General features: G+C 49.5%; 1 protein-coding gene and 1 long non-coding RNA gene across 4 annotated transcripts; one reads left to right on the top strand and one right to left on the bottom strand.

Moving 5' to 3' along the window:
• Positions 1-265: 265 nt before the first annotated feature.
• LOC141564730 (uncharacterized) lies at positions 266-5,210 on the bottom strand. The gene is made up of 3 exons (XR_012488692.1): positions 4,956-5,210; positions 4,532-4,644; positions 266-418 (listed from the first exon to the last, which is right to left on the bottom strand). It is a non-coding gene; the product is annotated as an uncharacterized LOC141564730 (long non-coding RNA).
• A 9,135-nt stretch (positions 5,211-14,345) lies between these two features.
• On the top strand, positions 14,346-23,598 carry LOC141564727 (uncharacterized). Of its 3 annotated transcripts, none has more exons than XM_074307591.1 (3): positions 14,346-14,808; positions 15,183-15,295; positions 21,853-23,598. In XM_074307591.1, the coding sequence occupies exons 2-3, from the start codon at positions 15,262-15,264 to the stop codon at positions 23,370-23,372; spliced, it is 1,554 nt and encodes a 517-aa protein (XP_074163692.1). In that variant the 5' UTR covers positions 14,346-14,808; positions 15,183-15,261; the 3' UTR covers positions 23,373-23,598. The 3 variants fall into 3 exon arrangements, with proteins under 3 accessions (XP_074163692.1, XP_074163693.1, XP_074163694.1); XM_074307592.1 differs by having other exon boundaries at positions 14,355-14,657; XM_074307593.1 differs by lacking the exon at positions 14,346-14,808 and adding an exon at positions 14,946-14,964.
• The last annotated feature ends 558 nt before the right edge of the window (positions 23,599-24,156 follow it).

A 24,156-nucleotide genomic window follows, 5' to 3' on the forward strand; every position in this document is an offset into this window, starting at 1 on the left:
GAACCGCGCCCGGCCTGGGAAAGTCGAGCCGGACGTCAGTCTGGCCCAGAGCGCTCCTCGGACTCTCCTGAGGACGGAGCGCTGGCTGGGCGGTTCAGAGGCCCCGATCACTGTGTCGGGGCCGGGGGACGGTGCGTCTCACTGTGGCCAAGACCCACGCGTACAGGTCGGCCCCACGGAATCCACGAGAACACCCGGGGTGGACCCTGCACCCCCACGTGGCCCCTGAGGCTGCTGAAGGCGAGGAAAAGGGGGGATGAGGGGGAGGGAGCGTACCCACAGCTGGAAAATGGAACATTCTGGGAGATGCAAGAAAAATGACTCACCAAGGCCCGGCTCTGAGGAGACCAGGCAGGGGTCCCTGCCGCTGCTTCACCTCCCCTCGGGGGGAGAGGAGCGCGGTCCCGAGGCCGCCGTGCTGCGGGAAGAAGGAGGCATTTAGCAGGGAGCTCACGCGCGCCTTCTCCCCCCCCCCCCCAGCAGGAGCAGGAGGAGAGTCCGCCAGGGAGCCCCTAAATCACGGTCACCCTGTCCGTGTGCCCCCAGGGAAGGTTATACACCCGAGAACGCCCAGGGCGGTGAACACGGACGCGGGAGGTCTTGGCAGCTGCAGCCTCAGATCCGGGACAGCCAGGCTGGGCACTTAACACAGCTTGCCTCAGTTTCCTCATCTGTAAAATGAGCGCGAGAAGGAAATGGCCCACTCTCCGGTCACTGCCAAGTGTGTCAGGCCTTCCCTGAGACACGGGGAACTGGCCCTCCTTCCGTCCCCTTATCTGCTCTGAAGCCTCATTTCACCCGGGACCAGCGCAAGGACAATTTGAAGAGAGAGAGAAGGGATTGCAGAGGCCACTGATGCCGGGGGCCTGTGTTACCCTGGGCATGGAATCGGGAAGACTGGAGTTCAAATTCTGTCTGAGGCATACTGGCAAGTCCTAGCCTCCCTCTGACTCGGTTTCCTTCTCTGTAAAACGAGGGGCACCAGACTCCCAAGGTGATGGTGGAGGTCGAATGAGATCTAGACAAATGCACGGCCAGCCATCGGGCACAGCCAGCCATCGGGCACGCTACAGGGGCTGGATGCTTCTTTCTGCCCGGCACCTGCCTGAGACCGGGCTTAGTGGCTGCTGCAGGAAGCCCAGAATAACTGCCTGTTATCCGAGCCAATGCCGGGGGCTGGCGTATCGGGATGGCAGTGGCCCGCTGGGCCCCGCCAGCATCCCTCGGGGTGGGCCAAGGGCGTGCGAGAGAAATGGACCTGAGGCCAGGACTGCCCCCAGAGGAGCGGGCTGCCCGCCCAGCCCTTCTCCTGCTTCCTCCTGGCCTGCAGAATGCATCCTCTGATCCCGGAGCTTCAAATGGCCCCTCCCCCCCCCCCCAGAGGACGCCAGCTTGAGGGGGGGACTGGGGGTGAGGAGTGGGCACGGTCCCGGCTCTTCTCTTCCACTCTGTTCTACTAAACAAACCTTGGGAGTTCGGAAAACTGCCCCCCAGAGTGGGAGCTGTACGGAGGGGGGGAGAGGGGGTCTCCTTCGGAACAGATGGAGAATCTGGAGCGGGGACCCCCGCCCCTTTTCTGTCTTTGCTGCTTGAGGAAGCAAAGGATCCCTTCTCAAACGGGGCTGAATCCACAAAATAAAAAAGGGAACCAGTTCCCGCCGCCCGCGCCGCAAATGTTTTTAAAAAGCAAGTTTCACAGACAAGTTAGGGCCCTGCTGGGAGGACTCCCGCAACACATCCTGCAGCAGCCTGCGCTGGGCCCCCATGGGCAGCTCTCAGCCCGGCCCGCATCCCCGGGGTCCCCTGCGCGCAGAGGTCAGGGCCGCTCCCTCTGGCTCCGGCCAGGTCACCCTGGGGACCCACAACACATGGAGACCAGGGGAAACCTCGTGGCCCGCACCCTGGCCAAAGCCCTCAAGGAGGCCGGGGTGGAGGCCGGGGTGGAGGCCAGGGGCGGAGCCCAGGGGAGGAGGAGGCCGGGGTGGAGCCCAGGGGAGGAGGAGGCCAGGGGCGGAGCCCAGGGGAGGAGGAGGCCAGGGTGGAGCCCAGGGGAGGAGGAGGCCAGGGGCGGAGCCCAGGGGAGGAGGAGGCCAGGGGTGGAGCCCAGGGTAGGAGGAGGCCAGGAGCGGAGCCCAGGGGAGGAGGAGGCCAGGGGCGGAGCCAGGGGAGGAGGAGGCCAGGGGCGGAGGCCAGGGGCGGAGCCTAGGGAGGAGGAGGCCAGGGGCGGAGCCCAGGGGAGGGAGGAGGCCAGGGGCGGAGGCCAGGGGCGGAGCCCAGGGAGGAGGAGGCCAGGAGCGGAGCCCAGGGGAGGAGGAGGCCAGGGGCGGAGCCCAGGGGAGGAGGAGGCCAGGGGCGGAGGCCAGGGGCGGAGCCTAGGGGAGGAGGAGGCCAGGGGCGGAGGCCAGGGTGGAGCCCAGGGGAGGAGGAGGCCAGGGGCGGAGCCCAGGGGAGGAGGAGGCCAGGGGTGGAGGCCAGGGGGCGGAGCCTAGGGGAGGAGGAGGCCAGGGGCGGAGGCCAGGGGCGGAGCCTAGGGGGAGGAGGAGGCCAGGGGGCGGAGGCCAGGGGCGGAGCCTAGGGGAGGAGGAGGCCAGGGGCGGAGGCCAGGGGTGGGAGCCCAGGGGAGGAGGAGGCCAGGGGCGGAGCCCAGGGGAGGAGGAGGCCAGGGGTGGAGGCCAGGGGTGGAGACCAGGGGTGGAGCCCAGGGGTGGAGCCCAGGGGAGGAGGAGGCCAGGGGCGGAGCCTAGGGGGAGGAGGAGGCCAGGGGCGGAGACCAGGGGAAACCTCGTGGTCCGCACCTGGCCAAAGCCCTCAAGGAGGCCAGGGGTGGAGGCCAGGGGTGGAGCCCAGGGGTGGAACCCAGGGGGAGGAGGAGGCCAGGGGCGGAGCCCAGGGGAGGAGGAGGCCAGGGGCGGAGCCCAGGGGAGGAGGAGGCCAGGGGCGGAGGCCAGGGGCGGAGCCTAGGGGAGGAGGAGGCCAGGGGCGGAGGCCAGGGGTGGAGCCCAGGGGAGGAGGAGGCCAGGGGCGGAGCCCAGGGGAGGAGGAGGCCAGGGGTGGAGGCCAGGGGCGGAGCCTAGGGGAGGAGGAGGCCAGGGGCGGAGGCCAGGGGCGGAGCCTAGGGGAGGAGGAGGCCAGGGGCGGAGGCCAGGGGCGGAGCCTAGGGGAGGAGGAGGCCAGGGGCGGAGGCCAGGGGTGGAGCCCAGGGGAGGAGGAGGCCAGGGGCGGAGCCCAGGGGAGGAGGAGGCCAGGGGTGGAGGCCAGGGGCGGAGCCTAGGGGAGGAGGAGGCCAGGGGCGGAGCCCAGGGGTGGAGCCCAGGGGCGGAGCCCAGGGGAGGAGGAGGCCAGGGGCGGAGCCCAGGGGAGGAGGAGGCCAGGGGCGGAGCCCAGGGGAGGAAGAGGCCAGGGGCGGAGGCCAGGGGCAGAGGAGGCCAGGGGAGGAGGAGACCAGGGGCGGAGACCAGGGGCAGAGGCCAGGGGCGGAGGAGGCCAGGGGGCGGAGACCAGGGGCGGAGACCAGGGGTGGAGGCCAGGGGCAGAGGAGGCCAGAGGGCGGAGCCCAGGGGAGGAGGAGGCCAGGGGGCGGAGACCAGGGGAGGAGCCCAGGGGCAGAGGAGGCCAGGGGGCGGAGACCAGGGGAGGAGCCCAGGGGCAGAGGAGGCCAGGGGAGGAGGAGACCAGGGGTGGAGACCAGGGGCAGAGGAGGCCAGGGGAGGAGGAGACCAGGGGCGGAGACCAGGGGCGGAGGAGGCCAGGGGGCGGAGACCAGGGGCGGAGACCAGGGGTGGAGGCCAGGGGCAGAGGAGGCTAGGGGGCGGAGCCCAGGGGCGGAGCCCAGGGGGCGGAGACCAGGGGAGGAGGAGGCCAGGGGGCGGAGACCAGGGGCGGAGCCCAGCGGAAGCGCCCTGAGGGCCAGAATCCAGCCCAACCGATTCAGAACCAGGAGAAGGGACAGCGCCGGGCTCTCAGCTGGACCGAGGTCCTCCCTGATGTCACGTGCTGGTGTTGCTACAGGAGGGGGACGTTGCAGACCCCTCCCCACAAAGGAGGCACAGGGACCCGAGGACGCGCGCAGAGCGAGGGGAGACACCGGGGAGCCGGGAGAGAGCCGGGGCGGTGACCGGCTGGGAGCCCGCCTCCCGGCCCCCCCCCCCCCCCCCCCCCCCCCCCCCCCCCCCCCCCCCCCCCGGCCCGGCCTCCGCCCCGGCACTCTGGAAGACCCAAAGCCGGGAGAACCAGTGCTGTGGAAGGGAAGACCCTCACTCTGGCACACGGGGCCAAAACAAGGAAGTGGAATTATGCCGGAAATTGGAGTGCCCACTGAAGTTGTCCTGCCGCTAGTGTTGCTAAGGGAGTGAGAATGGCAACTCACAAGGAAAGCTGCGGGTCTTAGGGGACCACAAGCCCCACTCTGGAACCCGGCAGCCAGAAAGAAGCTGCTCCATTCCTGGGCTTCCCCACCGCCTTGTTGGCAGAAAAAGACCCTCCTCTAACACCCACCAAGGCGGGCTCTCCTCCGAGATCCGCCCCCCCTCACCTCTGTCCTCCAGCATGAGGTCCAAGGCCTCCATGGTCCCCCGGCGTCCTCCTGGCTTCCCCGGCCGGCGGCTCGGGCATCACTGGCCCGTCAGCAGCAACTGCTCCTCGGTCCTGCAGGGGAGGGTCAGGCCGGGTCAGAGTGCAGGGCCCGGGGCCCACTCAGGACAGGGCGGGACACCCCTGCCCCTCCCCCCGGGAAACTGTCCAGCTTCTGCAGGGAAAGGGGCGGGGCCGTGGAAGGAGCTCGTGGGTCTGGGGCCCGGGTGCTTCCCCTTCCAGGGGCTGGGGGACTGCGTGGGGGACCCACGCGGGGACAGGGTGGCAGGGGATTCAGGGGTGACCTCTCGGTGTGCCCCGCCCCACCCGTGCTTCTGCCTCGCGTGAGCGCACGCCCACCCACGGACACGGACACCTAACAATACCTCCATGCACACATGCACACTTGTGATCCCGTGCAAGGAGCTCCCTGAGTCTCCTTTCTCCCACGCTCACGCGCGCACACGCATGGGGCTCCCACTCCTCATAACCTGCGCGTCTGTGACTGTAGTAGGTTCTTTCTCCGCACCACAATCCTCCAAAGGCATACTCCATTTACCGGCCCCGCCCCCCAAGCTCCTAAAGCAATCAAGGACCAAAGAAGCCCTAAATCCTAGAAGAGCAGCGCTTGCGCACAAGGTGCGCCGGGAACTACAGTTCCCACAGTCCTTTGGACCCCTCAAAAAAGAAGTGCCACGTGACCTGAAATCGTGCGTGCTCCTGGGTGATGTTTATTTTCTTGCGAGGGATTCTGGGAAATGTAGTCCAAGGCCTTATTGAGTCCCTTGTGTCCCCTCATCCCAAGAAGGCCTTTCCTGAGCAGGTGCTTTGGGCGTGGCTCGTCCTGCTCTCAGCCTCTGCAGCTCCGGCGGCACCACCTCGACTTCCCTGGCAGTGCTCCCGGAGTCCTCCCACAGTCATTCCGTTATAGTTAACACTCATAGCCAGGCCTGAGGATGCCCGGCCGGCAGGGTCCTGGGCCCCTGCTTTCCCCTCTATGCCAGTTGAAAGTAATATTTATAAGGATCCTCAACAAGGGACGGGTCACAACGCATTAAATCCCTTTGGGGTCAGCATCTCAATTCCAGCTCCGCTTCTGCCCCCCCCAATCCTCAGTGCAGCCAGGAGTCGTAGCATTAGCGGCTCCTGGTCCGTTCCCCTGTAAACAGCCTTTCATCTTTCAGAGACGCACCGCTGACAAGGAAATCTGAGAAGCGTTTGTGGGTCGCAGAAAATATGGTTATTAACATTCTCGGTTTTACCAAAAAAAGACAGATTGTAACATTTTCACCCAGGTACACCTTGCCCCGATCAAGCTTTCAGATATGTCATCAACGGCAAAGTTTCCGGGTAGGAAAACATCGTCGCGTCTGCCTGAACATGAATAGCGATGACTCCGTAACTGCTTTACTTAAAGCCAATTCACTGTTGTCACCCCTTGAAAAATGAAGAAAGTGGCTGTCGGGTTTTGAGTTCAGTGGGTAGGAATTACCAGAATAAGTGACCAGGCCCTTCACACTTACATAAAATAGCTTTCAAACGCCCACATGGAAAGGTCCCGGCAGCGTCTTTGACCTCAGGAAACAAAAAATAGGATGCAGTGGCCCGGCCAGCTGGTGCAGGACGTTTGGATCCCATGTTTTGGTGATTTTTACCAATTGAACTCAAAAATCCTTCTGCGTTTCTCTTGTGGCCCATATGGGGATCAGAGTCAGGCCTGTTAATCCCTCCTCTCTTCTCCCAGACCACTTTCCCTGGGAATTGCCCCGAATTTGTTCCCTCACAAGGACTGGTCAATTCCTACCCTTCCTCCTTATGGCTCATCCCTCCCTCTCCCTTGTGTCCTATGACTGTGGGTCCTCCTACAGGAGCCCCTGCCCTGACAGGGCACGCCAACTGGGGGCTTGAACAGCACCATGCAGCGAGCGCACTTGGCCTTCCAATATCCCAGAGGCATACAGCCTAAGTTGTGATGCACCTTGTATGTGTTCTGACATTGTCAGAACAGAAGCCCCATAAGGTCAAGGAACCTTAAAATGATTTCTGCCTCCCCTAGAAGCTATATTATATCATTTCTCCTCTCAAGCAGTTTGCACCCCAAATTCATTTGGGACAAAGGGATGGAGATCTCATTTCCTGAAGCTGCTTCATGCTGATAAAGGGTGCCGAGCTGTCCCTGCCTACTAGGATCCACCGAGGAAAGGAGGCACAAGACTCAAAGATGGCAGCAGCAACATCTGGGGGATGTTGAGTGTCAGAATCAGATAATCGATAGTATTCAGGATGAATAAATAGTGGAAGTTCTTAGCTTGGGTCTTGAAGGACAAATTTACCAGTAGGAATGTTAGTTCTTGGGAGGTTATGAAGAAGCTTCAAGGAAGGGGGTGTAGAAGCATTATGGGTGAGTTTTGCAGAACAATTTTGGAATGGATATCCCACAGTTATTATGTGGGTAAGAGATCTTTTCCAGCAAGAAAACAGGGAGTAGTCAGGTTAAAGTTATTCCCCTGGACAATCTCTCTTACCCTCAAAAAAAAAGTGAGCAAAAAAGCACAAAGGACTCTGACCATAGATATCTGTATAGTGAAAGAGAACAGATTTCAAACCCTGAAGAGACTAAAAGCAGATCAAATCCAGAAGAAGCCCCAAAAGGTGATATAAATTGGTCTCCATCTCACAAGGCTCTCTTGGAAGAAATTAAAAAGGTCCTTAAAAGAGAGCTAGCAGAAAAATGGGGAAAGGAAATGAGGAACTTTGCAAGAGGGTTTGGAAAAGGAAACACAGAAATTATCTGAGGAAAACTTCTTGAAAATAGACTTAGTGAAATGGAAAAAGCATATAACTCCTTACAAAATAGATTTAACTATTGGAAAGTGGAAATGGAAAAAGAAAACAACTCCCTGAAAAACAGAATTTGTGAAATGGAAAAAGAGTCAGGGAGCTGGAGAATAAAGGTGCCATGGTCAGGGGTAAACGGCAGCAGCACAGGCAGCTGAATCTGCAAACCCGTTCCCCTTGGCCTGAAGTGAATCTCCCTTCTGCTGTCCTTGACAAAACGTGACTGGAACCTCTCTGGGTTTGTGGACAGCTTGCAATAGCTGTAGAATTTCTCCTGCATATTTAATAGGAGAATTCTTTGCTGTCAAAAGTCCCCTTTCTTTCCATATAGCCCCGGGAGCATGCAAAATATGAAAAGCATATTTGGAGTCTGTATAGAAGTTCCCTCTCATTCCCTTCCCCAGTTCCAAAGTTCTAGTAAGGGCAATGAGTCCGGCTTTCTGGGCAGAAGCCCCAGGAGGGAGTGGCATAGCTTCCAGGGTGTCATTGAGGGTCACCCCAGAATATCCCCCTTTTCTTTCCCCATTTTCAAGAAAACTGGACCCATCCAGGTTGTCAATAGGAATGAACAAGTCAGGTCAACTGGAACAAACAGTATGTAAAACTTCCCTAGAATTATGATGTCTTCCAACTGAGTGTTGTCAGGGAGCAGAGGGGCAGGGTTAAGGATGTGACACCCCCAAGAGTCAGGTCGGGGTCGAGGAGAGCCTGCTATCTAGGGAGCCTCCCACTGCCAGCCACTGATGCCCTTTGGCTTCCAAAATGCTCTCCCATTGAGAGGTTAGAACCTCCAATGAGGGTCTAGGGGGAACTTGGAGCTTCCTCAATTAGAAGGGCCATAGCAGCCACCAATCTAAGCCACAAGGGCCACCCCAAGGACACTGAGTCGAGTTTCTTTGAGAAGTGAGCAAGGGGTCTGGGATAGAGTTCCAGAGCCTGAGTCAAGACCCCAAGGACCTTCCCTGCTTTCTATCAATATATGATGTACTGTAAAAGGCTTTTTTAGGGCTGGGACAGAGTCTTAATGGACTGATAAGAGACTGTGTGGGTCTTTAAACAAAGAAACTTCATATTCCTGGGTGGAGGGAGGGGGCTGGGCGTTAGGGGGGTTTATGGCTGCAGCCAGAGAAGCCCCTTGGGTGAAGATTAAGATATTGAATAGCTAGGGCCTGTCCAACTATGTGGGGGCTGTCACAGAAGCCCTGAGCTTCCTCCCTGTTATGGACATGACTGCCCATGTTAATTGGGGGCAGGGGGAGACATTCTCTTGCATTTGCTCCTTCAAGGCAAAAAGAGATTGTTCATCTTTATGCAATGGTATGCAAAAGAAAGCTCCTTTAAGCTCTAGAAAGAGAACCACTGTGTCCCCTGGGATACTCATATGGGGCTCATGGCTTCTACCGACCATCTGCTCTGATTATAGACATTTGTTATGAGAGAAAAAAGCAGGGACATGAATATAATAGCATCAAAACGGGTCCTTCAGGCTTCCTCCTGAGAGCACACACATGACAGATTAAAGCATCCTTAGCTCTGTTTGACAACCAATCATGCAGTAACAGTTCCACCTCATAGCCAGACCCAGGAATGATCAGGTGGGCAACAAAGAAACAGAACTGGGAAACTGAGTCAGAAGGATCCGCTCTTGAGTGGAGGCTAAGCTCGTCCTCCCAGCTCTTGCCCAGATAAAATGTCCACCTGTGACAATTCAGGAAGGCAATCCTCTGAATAACTTATGGCATTTCTCTCCAATGAGGGATTACTGACTTAATGATTGGGCAATCACATTCAAACTCAAAAGAGTATCAGTTAGAGTCCCAAGAGATGTTATCTCTTATAGCAAATTCGACTAATTGCAGCTTGGGGCTAGATACCTCATTTTAAAAGTTTACCAGGACTGGCACACATGAGATTTTTGTTTAACAGGTTTTGTATGTTTAAACGTATCCTGGGGCAAAGGATCAATCATTAAACCAGCTTATACATTCTGAGTAAAGGTATTCCTTGGTTAGAAACTATAAACCCTAAACAGACTTGTTTCTCAGGGGCTGATGGCCTTGCTTACCCTGATGGTTCCTAGAAAACTGGCAAGCTCACAAATGAAGGGCAGTTGACATAGACTCCAGGGAAGGGGCTGAGCTTGCTGTTGCCCACCCCAACTATTCTTAGTGTTTTCATGGGCTGTGCTGTTTGATACCTCCCCCCAATCTGTGAAAGGGGAAAAAGGTGTTGTACACCTCAAACTTGGAGGTGAACTGATAACATGAACTGATAAACTTTCACCTCATTCCTCTTGTTCCACAAATAGTAATTACCAACCTTACGTTTAACCTGATGGAAATAACTCCAAAAAACTTAATTAACAATTTTAGAATTTTCCTAATAGCCAAATGGTCTTAGCTGTAATTTCTATTCCCTTAAATAAATTTTCCCTTTTGTTTTAAGGAGGAAATAACTTTTTTTTTTTTTTTTTTTTTTTTTTTTTTTTTTTTTTTTTTAGGAAATAATTCTTAAGTTGAGAGAACAGATTTTAAAATGGACTTCACTTTAGTTAATAAGATTTATTAGATTCTGATTAAATGTTCTTGACAAATTGAATTGCCATTTGATTATTTTCCAATTCATGCAAATAAGTTCTCTTTTATGAGCCAGGAAAAGGATTAAGGTGCCAGTTTTTACTGACAGGGCTCTGCCTTTAGATAACTTAACTAGTTATCTAGATATCTGTTTGTAGCCAGAGTTTTTAAAGTAGCAGCAAACTGCTTTTCTGTTTTCCTAAAGTTCCCAAACACTCCTATTAACACTATCAGTACAAATAGATTACAATTTATATGCTCATTTAGTGGGCTTTAACTAGAGCTTCTTTGAAATTTATCTGTGGGTCACATCTAAAAAAACCATCACGTTATCAAATATGAAGCAATAGAGCCATAAAAGCAGTTAACATCCATGTAGCGTGTTTTATGCTAAGCACTTTTGCAATCATGTGATCTTCACAAAGACAATTATCGTTCCTCTTTACACATCAGAAAACTGGGCAGAGAGAAAATAATTTGCCATAAATTATAGAGCTAATACATTTCTACAACTGAAACAGTGAATGGTGGGCTTATCAAATGCAGAAGTTGACTGGCTTCTCACCAGACAGTGCCATGCTGGGTGCTTCCAGGGACACTCATAACTTTCCCAGGCAGTTGCTGGACAGAACCTGCTGAAGGCTGGGGTGACTGGTACACTAGATTCAGGTTCCAGGACTCAGGGAATGCTGACCATGGGGCCTGATCCCCCCTCCATTCCCATTTCCCCCAAGCTGGATTAGGGAAGTGTTTGGGCAAGATTGTGTGGGGTCCCTGTGGCCTTTCCCCCTATTTCTATAGGTGAGGCAGAATTTGAGTTTCCCTATAGTTCTTTAGCATTCTCTTTTCTTAATCAGATCTGAGATGAGAGGAGTTAGCAAACAGAGGGATTTGGGCTTTATTGATTTTATTAGCAACCTGAAGAATAGAGAGACACTCCGGGACTCTGGGGAGAGGAGTAGAGAGGGTCCCTTAATACCTTCTGGAGTGCTTTCCCCAAGGAATAGAAGGGGACTCTGGACAAGTCAAGGAAGGGTTAGCAAAAAGTTGTTAATTATCTCGTTTTGTTTTTTGTTTTTTGTTTTTTTCTTTTTCTTTTCTCTCAGAATCGAATTATCCCCTGTGTTTCAGAAAATTTTCTTGCAAACCTAAAATGACTAATAATCGCCAAACTTTTTAATCATTGCTTTCAAAATCTTGACAATCTGCTAAAATGTTATTTTAATTTTAATTAGCTAACTTTTTTGTGTAGCCCCCAGCTTAATCAGAGCTGAAATCCACAGGGGGGAAAAAAAAAGTTATGCCTTTAAAAAAATCTTTCCCAGCATTCTAATTATAGCATAGAAGTTTTTTGGTTTTTTTTTTTCCTTGCTAGCTGCATTTTAAATCTTTCCAGGTCACAAAATCTAGCTCACGAGCAAACATGACGCAGACATTCTGCATAGAGACACAGACACAGACAAAATGACCCAGAAGAGGACTGTCTTGTTTTTGACAAAATGTTGCCAAAAGCCATTCTATAGTGCTTCATCTCCTCTGGCGTCCTAGAGAAGATAAAAAGTGGCAAAGTTTCCCTAGGAACTTTGTCAAGAACTGCAAGAATTTCTCAGTCTGGGCATCCCATCAAGGAAAACTTACTGAGCATGGAGCTCATGATGACTTTCCTGATGGCTGGGGGTGTCCCAGCTATAAGACTGAAGGAGAAAAATGGGGGGCTTACCTTGACAGGGAGGGAATCAGGCCAGGAGAGGCCAGACTCTCCCATACTACCCACCAAATGTTGAGGTTGGGAAGGGACCCCAAAAGATTGGGGTCACAGACCAATATCATGCGGTGTCTCAAAACATTTGCAGATTTGAACCCATATCCAAGTCAAGGGGCGAAGTTTATTGTAATTGTAAGGCCATTTGAAGAGGTCTAAATTCCAAGAGAATTTAGCAAAGAGCCAGGAGCAAGAGACACATTTATCCAGTTCTTCATGCCACTGAAAGGCTAACTTTATGGCCCAGAGTGCAACTGAGGGGTGATCTCAGGAATGTGGTTATCACTGACCAGCAGACCTAGGACTATCCTAGGGTCAGATGACTAGAATCATTGACAGACAAGATCGTTAGAACAATAGCATCCTCAGGTTAGAGAGTCTCAGGATCGCTAATAGATCTTCCTTAAAGTCTAAGGGAAGAATTATTATTCTATTCCTAGGCCAGAAGCCTTTTACAATCGTTGACAGAACAATAGCATTCTTAGGTCAGAGGGCCTAGGATCACAGATTCCCAAGCCAGGTCAGAGAACCCTAAAATTATTGCTTTCTCCCCCAGAACTATATTACATCACTCTCAAGTCCTCGGATCCATGGCAGGGCTTTCTGTAACTGCAAGGGGGGAGGGGGGAAGAGAGGCCATTGAAACAGGACTGCGCCCAGAGTGGATGATATGGAGCTGGCTACTCAAAGCCTCACACTCCCCGAGACCCTTAAGACCTGGACTGACAGGGCCCTTGGAGAAACCTGGCTCTCTCTTTGAACATCTCTCTGGCTGGACTTCAGGTGACCTTGAACTCAAGGGTTAAATCTTTTCCCTTCTTGATGGACATGGGAGTCACTTACTGCGTCCTCACCTTTCCCTCCCCTGAGCCTCAACCTGGGGAACGCCCTGGACTTTTGGTCTGTGCTCACAAGGATCTCCTTTTTGTCCATCAGTTGTGTCAGGGCACAATGTTCCTCGCTTGGTTGAGACCTTATGTCCAAGCTTGGTTCTGCTTTCAAGTCACTTTCCCAGTAAGCCTTCCACCCCTCCTTCCACTCTTCCTCCCCTTTCCAAGATCTTTAAGCTCATCATTGACCATCTTCTTCAACCTTGCTTCTTGTCCCTTGCTCATCCTCCTGCAATAGTCCTATCCTCCTGCTCTGTAAACCCAACAGTTCTTGGAGAATGGTCCATGAAAGGAATAAAGCCATGATCCCCGTCCATCCAGGGGACAGCCCCTTACTGTCTACACCCCGCAATGTGTCCGGGGCCGTAGAGGGGAAGGACTCTCAGTGTCTCTGCGGCCGGCAGCTGACCTCCTTCCTGACCTCCCTGACTTCACCAAACTCCGGGGAGGAATCATTCCTAACTCCCTAATCCATTCCCCTCCTCTCAATTCTGATGCTCTCAGGCTTGCTGGGGGCTCCCTCCGTGCTCAGTGGAGCTCTCCACTTTGGTTACGCTGTGTTCCTTCCATGAGACCACCAAGTTGGGCACGCTCGGCCCCTTAGTTTCAGCCCACCAGGCTGGCTCCCCCTATGCTGGAAAGGATAAATGTCTCAATCTCTATCCTAATTCTAAAAATGTTTTCCATGTCCTCCAGGCCCATGAGGACACTTGTTTTCTTTGTGTCGCTGAGGCAGTTGGGGTTAAGTGACTTGCCCGGGGTCACGCAGCTAAGTGTCGGAGGCCGGATTAGAACTCGGGTCCTCCTGACTTCAGACGTGTTCCAAAATGTGGGGCACCAAAAAAGCCTCGCCAGTGTCCAAGTCTAGATAAGTGCGGACAGAGGTGGAAAAGTAAATACCCTTCCCCCTCCCCTCCCCCGCCCTGGAGGAGAAAACCAGCGCCTTCCTCTCTCCCTCCTCCGGCCAACCAGCGCCCGACGCTCGGCTTCCACCTGCTTTCATGACGGACAGCCCCTTCATCGGAAAAGTGCTTTCTGTCTGTGGTCTATTCTTGCTCTGCAGTTATCGTTCAGGTACAAATCTGCTTCTGACTGCACGGATCACGGGGAACCAGCCACTCCAGTACTGTGCACTGCTGCAGAAAGATGGTACTAAGGACAGATGGCTCGTGATCGTCTGTAGGCAAACCGCACGCGCGCGTGACGGGAAGCTGAGGCCTTCCGGCCGCCGATTGCCCCCGATTTCTCCGGGCTGCAGGACGTCGGCACGTGAGACTGCGCGCTGAGTGAATGCTTAATGCACGCTTGCTCCTCCCTTCTACTACTAGCATGAAATTTCATTTCTCCCCACAATAACTCTGGGGCGCGGAGGCTAATACACAATTGGGGAAACCGAGGCAGGCAGCGCTACAGGGACTTTCCAAGAGTTACACGGGGGCTGTCTGAGGTCATGTTTAAACTGAGGTCTTCCTGACTCCCGACTCGCTGCATAATCTACTCTGGTATTTACACCCATAAAAAAAAAAGAAGTGGCGAAGGCTGGGAATAAAGAGGAGTTCCCGGTAATTTACACAACAAAACCCGTAATTTACAAAACAAATAAAGGAACCAGGCCTGAGAGTAAAGTTAAAGATGGACAAGCTGGTGAGCGAATCAGGAGCGAGCGTCCCTGTACGGGGTAGGAAGGTCCGAAGGCAGCCCAGCCAATCAAGAGCCAACGAATGGAGGGGGTCGGGGTCAGGTGGTTTGTGCGGGTCTCTCTCTTGGGACTGCCCTTCTGGGTTGGACCGGCCCTCCCGAGGAGGAGGCGACCGCGGTAGCGGAAAGAAGCCTCCCCGGAGAGGCAGGAAGCAGGCAGGCCCTCGCCTTCCCCCGTGGCGGTGCCTGCAGCCATCGGCCACCGGCCCCAAGGCCGCGCCGGAAAACCTTGGGGTGAAGTTAGCCTGGTGACTCATCAGGCTCCAGGGACTCCGTTTCCCAGAATCCCTCGCGAGGGATAGCCCGTTATTCTCCTATCACGTGGTGCGTCTAGCCTTTCCTGCCCCGAATAGCTGTGGGAGGGGGAACTGTGGAGCTGTAGTTCCCAGGATACTTTATGCGCAGGCGCAGTTCCCTTGGGAGCCCCGGCTTTTTTGGTCCCGGATTGATTGTGCAACTTGGGAAAGCCGGACGAGTAAGTGCGGGGGTGGGTCGGGGGGGCGGGGAAAGTCTCCGACCTCCTCCGGCTGGCGCGGGGGACTGCCTGACAACGAAGTCAGAGATTGCACGTGGGCGCGCGTGGGGGTGGGAAAAGAAAAGGCGGGGAGCGCCCTGCCTAGAACATCACGCAGTACGTGTGCATGTGGGTTTTATTAGGTGTCCCTGTGCGTGTGTGCGCGTGTGCGTGCCCTTTCCCCGCGTGAGTCACCCCACGCAGGCTCCTTCCACGGCCCCGCCCCTTTCCCGGCAGAAGCTGGACCGCGTGGGGGGGAGGGGCAGGGGTGTCCCGCCCTGTCCTGAGTGGGCCCCGGGCCCTGCACTCTGACCCGGCCTGACCCTCCCCTGCAGGACCCAGGAACAGGAGCTGCTGACGGGCCAGTGATGCCCGAGCCGCCGGCCGGGGAAGCCAGGAGGACGCCGGGGGACCATGGAGGCCTTGGACCTCATGCTGGAGGACAGAGGTGAGGGGGGGCGGATCTCGGAGGAGAGCCCGCCTTGGTGGGTGTTGGAGGAGGGTCTTTTTCTGCCAACAAGGCGGTGGGGAAGTCCAGGAATGGAGCAGCTTCTTTCTGGCTGCCGGGTTCCAGAGTGGGGCTTGTGGTCCCCTAAGACCCTCAGCTTTTTTATGAGTTGTCGTTCTCCCTCCCCTAGCACTTTATTTCTTTAAATAATATTTTCCCCTATATCTGATTGCTTACTGCCTCAGGAAGGAGGGAAAGGAGAGAAGGGATGGAATTTGCAATACAAAACTTTAAATAAAAATGCTAACGAATTGAAAAAAAATATTTTATTTTCTGCCAGTTCCACTCCAAAACGATTTTTAATATTCAGTTTTTGTTTGTTTTTAAGCTTCTGAGTTCCAGATTCTGCCCTCCCTTCTGTTTTTCCTGCCTCCTGATATAGGTTGTGTATGTGCAACTGTGTAAAATGTTCCCCAGTTAGTCATTTTGTGCCAGAAAGCTCAAAAAGGGAAAGTGACAAGGGCGAGTTTGGTGTGTGCTCAGCGAACATCCCCCTCCCTCCGGAGTGGATGATGCCCCATCATTGTATTGGGGAGAGCAGCTGAGTCTTCACCTCGCGGTGCTGCTGGCTCCCCTGGTCCTGCTCTCTTTGCCCCCGCTTTCTTCTGAGAGCCATCTTGGTCATCACTTTTATAGCCCAATAATATTCCATTACAAACACAGCTTGCTCGTTCTCCAGTTGACCGACATCAACTCAATTTACAGTTTTTAGCCAACACAAAAAGTGCTGCTACAAATATTTTTGTGCAAATAAGTTTTTTTTCTCTTTCCATTTACAAAGAAACAAAACAAAAGTTCTTTGGAATTGAAACCTAGCAGTGGTTATTGCTGGATCAAAAGCCACAGTTTTATAACCCTTTGGGTATAGTTTCAGATTCCTTTCCAGAAGAGTTGGATCAGTTCACTACTGCAGCAGCCCTGCACATGCCCTCCACTATCCGTCATTTTCCTTTTTGGTCAAGGTGGATGGGTATAAAGTGGCACCTTACCGGTGTTTTAATTTGCATTTCTAGAATAAGTATGGACTTAGAGCATTTGTTCATATAACTCTAGTCAGCTTTGATTTCTTCATCTCAAACTCCCTGTTCATATTCTTTGACCTCTGATCATTTCAGGACTGACTTGAACTCTTATAAATTTGACTCAGTTCTCTATATATTTGAGAAATGAGGCCTTAGTTGGAGATCGTCGTTATATAAATTTCCTCCCATTTTCTGCTTTCTTTTATAATTTTGGTTCAATTGATTTTGTTTGTATAAAAACTAATTTTATGCAATCGAAATTATCCATTTTACGTTTTGTTATGCTCTCTGTATCTTGTTTGGCCCTGAATTCTTCCCTTATCGCTAGATCTGACAGGTAAACTACTCTGTGTTCTTTTTTATCCTGATAGTATTAACCGTTATGTCCTAACTCTTAGCCATTTTGACCTTATCTTGGTCTAATGCAGGGGCAGGGAACACCTGACGGGCGCACCACGTAAAAAGCCCATGAAATCTGCCCTAGCAACTACAGGCGACGATGAGCTGGGAGCTAGGGGCAACAGCCTCCCCTGCCCGAGCTCTGTTAGTTGATGATATTGGGTGCCGGAGAATGTTGTTATAAATCTCATTGCCCTTGGCAGAAAGAAAGTTCCCCAAACCTGGTCTACAGTGTGAGATTTGGTCTCCAGTTTTGACCATACTGTTTTTCAAAGGGTATTCTAGAAAAACAAAAAACTTTACATTTTTCCCAATATAATTTCCGCTTCCTTGTTTTGGCCCGTTGTGCCAGAATGCTGAAGCCTTGGGAACTCAGGGTCTTCTTGTTGAAAATACTGGTTCTCTCCCAGCTTTGGGTCTTCCAGAGAGCTGTGACTTAAACTCTAGAGCCCAGGGCAGAAGCTAGAACGCTCCACTGGAGACTTCCCTCTGGTATGGGCTTCTTAACCTGGTCAGAAACCTCGTTTTTTTCAACTTGGGGCCTCCTGACCCAGGGCTGGCATGCCGACCTGCCCGTCTCAGGGAGCTGTTTGTAATGCACTTTGCAGATCTCCAAGCTCTCGTCTCCCCAGTATCCTCCCCTTGTTCTTATGGTGTCCTTTTGCCCTCCTTTGTGGGGAGGGGTCCATAACAGCCCCCTGCTGTTGAAGCAGTCTGGGACACAGACACTGGGCACATGAGTCTGAGTGGACCTCAGTCCACTCCACGCCTGGCACTGTTCCTTCTCCCAATTCTGAATTGGTCAAGCTGTTTTCCGGTGCCCGGGATGCTGCCGCTGGTCTCCATGAGGGCTTTGGTCAGGTGTTGGCTATGAGGGATTTCTCCTGGTCTCCATCAGTTGAGAGTCAGGTCCCAAGGGAATGGCAGTGACCCTGGCCTGAGTCAGAGGGAAGCCCACCCAGAGACAAAGATTCCCTCCGGGGTCCCCTGTGCGGCTTTCTCCTCTGAGGGGAGGGGCTTAGTGACTGAAAGTCTTTGGAATCTCTCCAGGGACCCGGGGGCTGCAGTTTGCAGTAGATCTCCGGACTGCAGGCTTAGGGGGCTTTTGATGAGCCAGAAAGCATAGCTTTCTGTCCACAGGCGCCCTGGAGGTAGGGCTCTTTCTCTGGATTACAGGTGTCGCAGGCTTTCTGTGGGCTGCAGATATGCTCTTTCTGTTTGTCCCCAAAATAGGTAACTTCACTCTGGGCCACAGGCGAAGGGAGATCTTTCTGCTAGCCACAGATTTGTGATCTAGCCTTGTTCCTGCTTTCCCATGTATTTGATATAAAACGATTCCCTGGGGAGCAGTAGAGCTGGAGGATTCATTGCCAGTGCCTTTCTGGAGAGTGTAGACACCCCCAAGTATTTCCTGCTCCCCGCTCCCGTGCATCAGCAAGTGATGATGCCGTTGCTATTTTACCTGTTGAAATGCATCCGTGTTTTTTAATCTTATTTTCTCCTAAGAAATGTGAGAAAAATAGTGCCGGGGACAGCCTTGCCATTTCTCAGATTTGGAATTGGAGGTTCACAAGAGCCGAGTGACAGACACATCTGTGACCTCATGTTTACATAGTATGAGAACTAGATTGCGAGTCTCCTTATTCTTCCTTCTATGTCCTTTCCTGTAAAGGACACTTGTGAGCTTTTAGATAACGATATTATCCTTTTCCATCTTTCTTTCTGTTCCCTTCCTTAGGGAAGTTAGACTTTTCCTGTGATGTCCCTCCTTGTTAGATGCAAACAGGAACAATCAAAACAAATTTCCCCTTCGGCGGTTCTGCATTCTGCATCCTTCTCCTGTCTCCGGAGGTGGGGGGCTTGCTTAATCATTAGTTATCCAGAGCCCTGGTTGATCATTACACTGAAGAGTTAAGCGCACTATGATTCTACCCCATTTATACACCAAAACTTGTTCATCTATTCCCCAATTTATGGGTACCCCTTTAGGTTCCCAATTCTTGCTGACTTAAAAAGGGTTCTGAGATTTTTCCCTATCCTTGGTTTGTTTTACTTTACTTTACTTACTAATTCTATTTAATCTACTCTCCCTCTTAATTCTCTCTCCTCACTTCTTTTCTTTACCTCCTATTTCCTTGTTGAGTAAAATGTATTTCTGCACCCTGTTGCATGTACCAGGGTATGAATTCTTTCTTTTCCCCAGTTCAGATGAGGGTAAAGTTCAGCTCTTCCTGACCCACTTCTTCTCATTTAGGTAGATGTTTGTACACCCTAGTGTTATCTCAGATAATTTTCCTTTACCTTCTTTTCTTTTCCTCATCCCAATGGATTCCTCTTCATCTCTTTCTCATCTTTTATTAATAACATCGAGACCTGACGGTACCACTCCCAGACCTGGTCTAATATGAAACCTGATGATGATAGGTTCATAAGGGTGACACATTTTATTCCCCCCCCCATTTTAATGTAAATAGTTTATTCTTATTTAATCCTTTATCATTACCTTTTTATGTTTCCCTTCACTCTCATGTTTGAATTTCCATTTTCTCCGAAGCTTTGGTCTTTCCATCAGGAAGGCTTGGAAATCTTCTGTTTCTTGGAAGATTCTTTATTTTTTGTTTCTCTAGCTTTATATTCATTTTTCTGGATATGTTATTTTTGGCTATAAGGCCATATCCCTTTCCACCTGAGCTATATCCCAAGTTCTCTGCTCTTTTTTAGTGATTGCTGCTAAATCATGAGTGATTTTCACTGTGGTTCCTTGATACTTGAATTCTTTCTCTCTAGTTACTTGTATTTTTAAATATTTAATTTTTTAAAAATTCTAATCTGTTTTTTAAGTGAGCTGTTTTTACCTTTACGCTTCTTCTATTTCATTCAGTTTTATGACTGTTTTCACATTTCTTGTTGTCTCATGAAGTCATTGTATTTTGTTTGTTATTATTTTCAGGGAGTTTGTTGCCTGGTCGAGGTTTTGTACCTCTTGTACTAAGTTGTTAATTCCTTTTCTGATTCCTCCTATTATTTTCATCATATCAGTTGATGATATTTCAAATATTTTAAAACAACAGTCACATTTTATTTGAAGTTTTCTTTTTCTTTCCGACTTTCAAAGGAGGCAGGATTAAGTGACTTGCCCAGAGTCACATAACTAGTAAGTGTTAAGTATCTGAGGCTGAATTTGAACTCGGATCCTCCTGCCTCCAGACCTGGTGTTCTGTCCATGTGACATCTAGCTGTTCCTTTATTTGAAGTTTTCTCCATGATAAACAGTCTCAGTGCTTTTAGCCAGTCTTCAAGTTATAGTCTCCTGATTATTTCCCATCTTTCCTCCACATCTGGTTCTGATTTGCCAATTTTTTAAATTTGTCAGCCTCTGCAGCTCTGTTCTGACCAGTGAAGAGTATTATGAGACTGTTATTTCTTTCATATCCTTTCTTGCCTTCCTTCCCCCTATGACTTCAAAATAAAAAAAAAGCAAACTTATCTGTTGTTACATATTGTGCTTTTTAACTATATCAAATCACCAGCTGTTTCTTCACTTAAGCTGTTTTCCACCTATTTTATCCCATTTTGAAATGATGTGAATGAGTCTTTGAACACTGGATAACTGCAGGTCTTTAAGACTGATCCCAGTTAAATTTCATATCCTGCTTCTTCACAGAAGTCCTCCTATATATTTCATTAGGATATGATAGTGGTTCTTAGCACTATCACCCTATAAGGGGAGGATTAATTGGGATGGATCCTGCGAAGCTTGAAGATCTTCTGGTGTCTACTCTTCCTATCAACATCAGTAAGATCTTCACCAGATTGTCCGTAAACTGATGAATTTTGGGGCCACAGAAATACTAGAAGGTAAAATACCAAATAGTAGAGGAGTTGTAAAGCTGTGGCCATAGAGCAGATATCCACACAGAAAAAATACACATCCTTGAAGCACTTGAAGATATTTAGCAAATCCAGCTCCTTTGGGTTCTTAAATACGGATTGTGTTATCCAGGGTATTAGCTGTCCTTAGCTTTGTGTCAGCAACAAGTATGATTAGCACATCTTATTTGTTTTAAAATCCAATACAGTTATGGAAGAGAAAGTAGAATATATAACCTATTGTATTTGTGGCAATAGGTATTTCTTTCCACATTAATCTCAGTCTAGTAATTTGATTTTCTTTAGATAAATTTCAGTCACAGATCTCATAACAAAGAATATTTTGTGAACATTTCTCACATCAACAAGGATAACTTAAAAGATTTTTGGCAAATATGTCACTGAAGTCTAATTCCGTGATGACTAAAGCATCCTTCCTGATGAATTCTGATCAGTAAAAAAGTGAGGGATGGTTAATGTGGCTTGACTTTCTTTTTCCATTACTTATGTGTGCTCTGATTGGATCAGACATGGATACCAAAAGGGTAAGTAACTTTTCTATAGCTCTTTAGGTTCCACAGATCACATTAAGTACTTTACCTTATTTGATCCTTACTAGATCCTTACCACTATTAGCGTTCCTATTGTTCAGATTAGGAAAATGGAACCTGTACCAGTTTAGTGACTTAGCCCATTTTCACTTCAATTCTGTTGCCTGCCAATTGTAGTTTTCAGAATCAATCTCTTTCTCCATTTAAAAAAAAAAAACAAAAAAAAAATATATATATATATAACCTGTCATTTGCTCTTCATGATTTCTCAGAGATTAGCATACTTTGCAGGTTATTTGGGTACTAGTGATTCAATCCTTTGGGTTTGGATATTGGAATGTACTCAACTTTGAATACGTATCTCTCAACACTGATTTTCTGTAATGTTTGAGAAGCAGCTTGGTGGTATAGGAAGAGCCTTGGATTAAGCTAGTGAGAAGATCTGCGATGGAGTCCCAGTCAACCCTCATTAGCACTTTAGTCTTTCAGTTTAGTCAGTGAAGTCTACTTCGAACCACCCAAATGTAACAGTACTTGCCCAGCCTATTTCACAGGGTTGTTGAGAAGTTTAAATCTAGTAATATTTATGAAAGCACTTTTTAAACAGTCATCATTAAAAGCATGTAAATACTGGTATTTAATTTATTCATTTCAGATTGGAAAACTGAGCCTGAAACAAAAGAATCTATTTCAAAGGTTGACATTATTGTGGACAAATCATCCCAGGAACAATACTCAAAAGATGATTACCAGTGCGCCAAGTTGGGGGAAGAATGGAATTATGATGTTGAGAAACCTGCTGTGCAGAATGAATGTGGGGAATCATTCAAGTGTAATAACGATCTTTTTCAGGATCATATGACATATAATGTAAACCAAACCCATGGTTATAATGAATTTGAAAAAGACGTAATGGAGGATAAACATCATCCCGAGCCTCAGAAAATCCATCCTAGAGAGAAACTTCATGTCTGTAAAGACTGTGGCAAAACTTTTAGCTTCAGCTCATCCCTTATGTACCATCAGAAAATTCATACTGGAGAGAAGCCGCATAAATGTAACGAATGTGGAAAAGCTTTCATTCTTCGAACACAGCTAAATTCCCATCAGAGAATTCATACAGGGGGAAAACCTTATGAATGCAACGAATGTGGGAAAACTTTTAGATACAATTCGTCTTTTACGTACCACCAGAAAATTCATACTGGGGAGAAGCCTTATGAATGTTATGAGTGTGGGAAGGTCTTCCGAGGGAACACCCAGCTTAATTCCCATCAGAGAATCCACACTGGAGAGAAACCTTATGAATGTGATGAATGTGGGAAAACCTTCAATCAGAGCACCCAGCTTACTTTCCACAAAAGAATTCATACTGGAGAAAAACCTTATGAATGTAACGAATGTGGGAAGGCCTTCATGCAGAGTGCACATCTTATTTCTCATCAAAAAATTCATCCTGGAGAGAAACCTTACGAATGTAATGAATGTGGGAAGGCTTTTAGTTCTAGTACATCCCTCACTTACCACCGGAGAATTCATACTGGAGAGAAACCTTATAAATGTAATGAGTGTGGGAAGGCTTTCATCCAGAGTGCACACCTTACTTCCCACCAGAAAATTCATACTGGGGAGAAACCTTATGAATGTAGAGACTGTGGGAAAGTTTTTAGCTCCAATTCATCTCTTATTTACCATCAGAGAATTCATACTGGAGAGAAGCCTTATGTATGTAATGAATGTGGGCAGGCCTTCAGAGTGAACACACAGCTTACTTCCCATCAGAGAATTCATACTGGAGAAAAGCCTTATGAGTGTAATGAATGTGGGAAAGCTTTTGTCCACAGCACTCATCTAACCTTCCATCAGAGAATTCATACTGGGGAGAAACCATATGAATGTAATGAATGTGGGAAAGCTTTTAGCTCTGGGTCATCCCTTACTAACCACCAGAGAGTTCATACTGGAGAAAAACCTTATGAATGTAATGAGTGTGGGAAATCTTTTAGACATAATTCATCCTTTCTTTACCACCAGAGAATTCATACTGGAGAAAAACCTTATATATGTAGTGAATGTGGAAAGGGCTTCATTCTCCGAACACAGCTCACTTCCCACCAGAAAAAGCATACTGAAGAGAAACTTTATGAACATAATGACTACGGAAAAGCTTTTTGATACAATGAATTGCTTATTTATCCCCCAGATACTTTGTAGTAGAAGGAAACGTGAACAAAGTAGTGTTGGAAGCCTTCCACTGGAACACCAAAATGTTATCCTAGAAGGATTTATAAAAATAATGAACATGCAAATGTGTTCATTCTAAGCTCAGAGAAAACTTATAATTATGGAATTATCTAAAGCTCTTCAAGCAAGATGGACACCTTAGAGAATACCCGAAAAATACTGGAAAGAAGTCCTGTAAATGTAAGCAATGTGGAAAAGGCTTTAAATATCAGTCTTCCTTTAATTACCACAAGAAAGTTGTTGAAAGTGAATTGTTTGGAGAATATAACTGACTCCATTTTGTTCTGTGTTGGCCATTTTTCTTGTAGGAACCTGCATGAACTGAAGGACCAGTTTAAATAGTTGGTTCTCTTCAATGTCTTCTTTCATCTTCTAATTGGTACAAAAAGACTTAATTCCTTTTTTAAAAAAAAAGAAAAGAAAAGAAAAGAAAGAAAGAAAACAAAAGAAAAAAGGACTCCACAAGCTCCAGAATATCTCCCTCCCTCATTTAACGTGATAAATAGTACCCCTTGACTTGATGAAATTAACCATACTAAAAAGGGCACATCTTTTCTCAGTTTTCGATAGCTATCATATACATTTTCTTTAAGAAATATATGTTTTTCTTTGTAATACTAGTCGCACTGTAATGAGCAGCCATCTTTTTTCTTACAATCTATAAATGATATCAGTGACACACATTTGTACCAGGTGGAGTGGGTTGCTCTCTGAG

This window comes from Sminthopsis crassicaudata, chromosome 3 (assembly GCF_048593235.1).
Source record: "Sminthopsis crassicaudata isolate SCR6 chromosome 3, ASM4859323v1, whole genome shotgun sequence".
Lineage (NCBI taxonomy): Eukaryota > Metazoa > Chordata > Mammalia > Dasyuromorphia > Dasyuridae > Sminthopsis > Sminthopsis crassicaudata.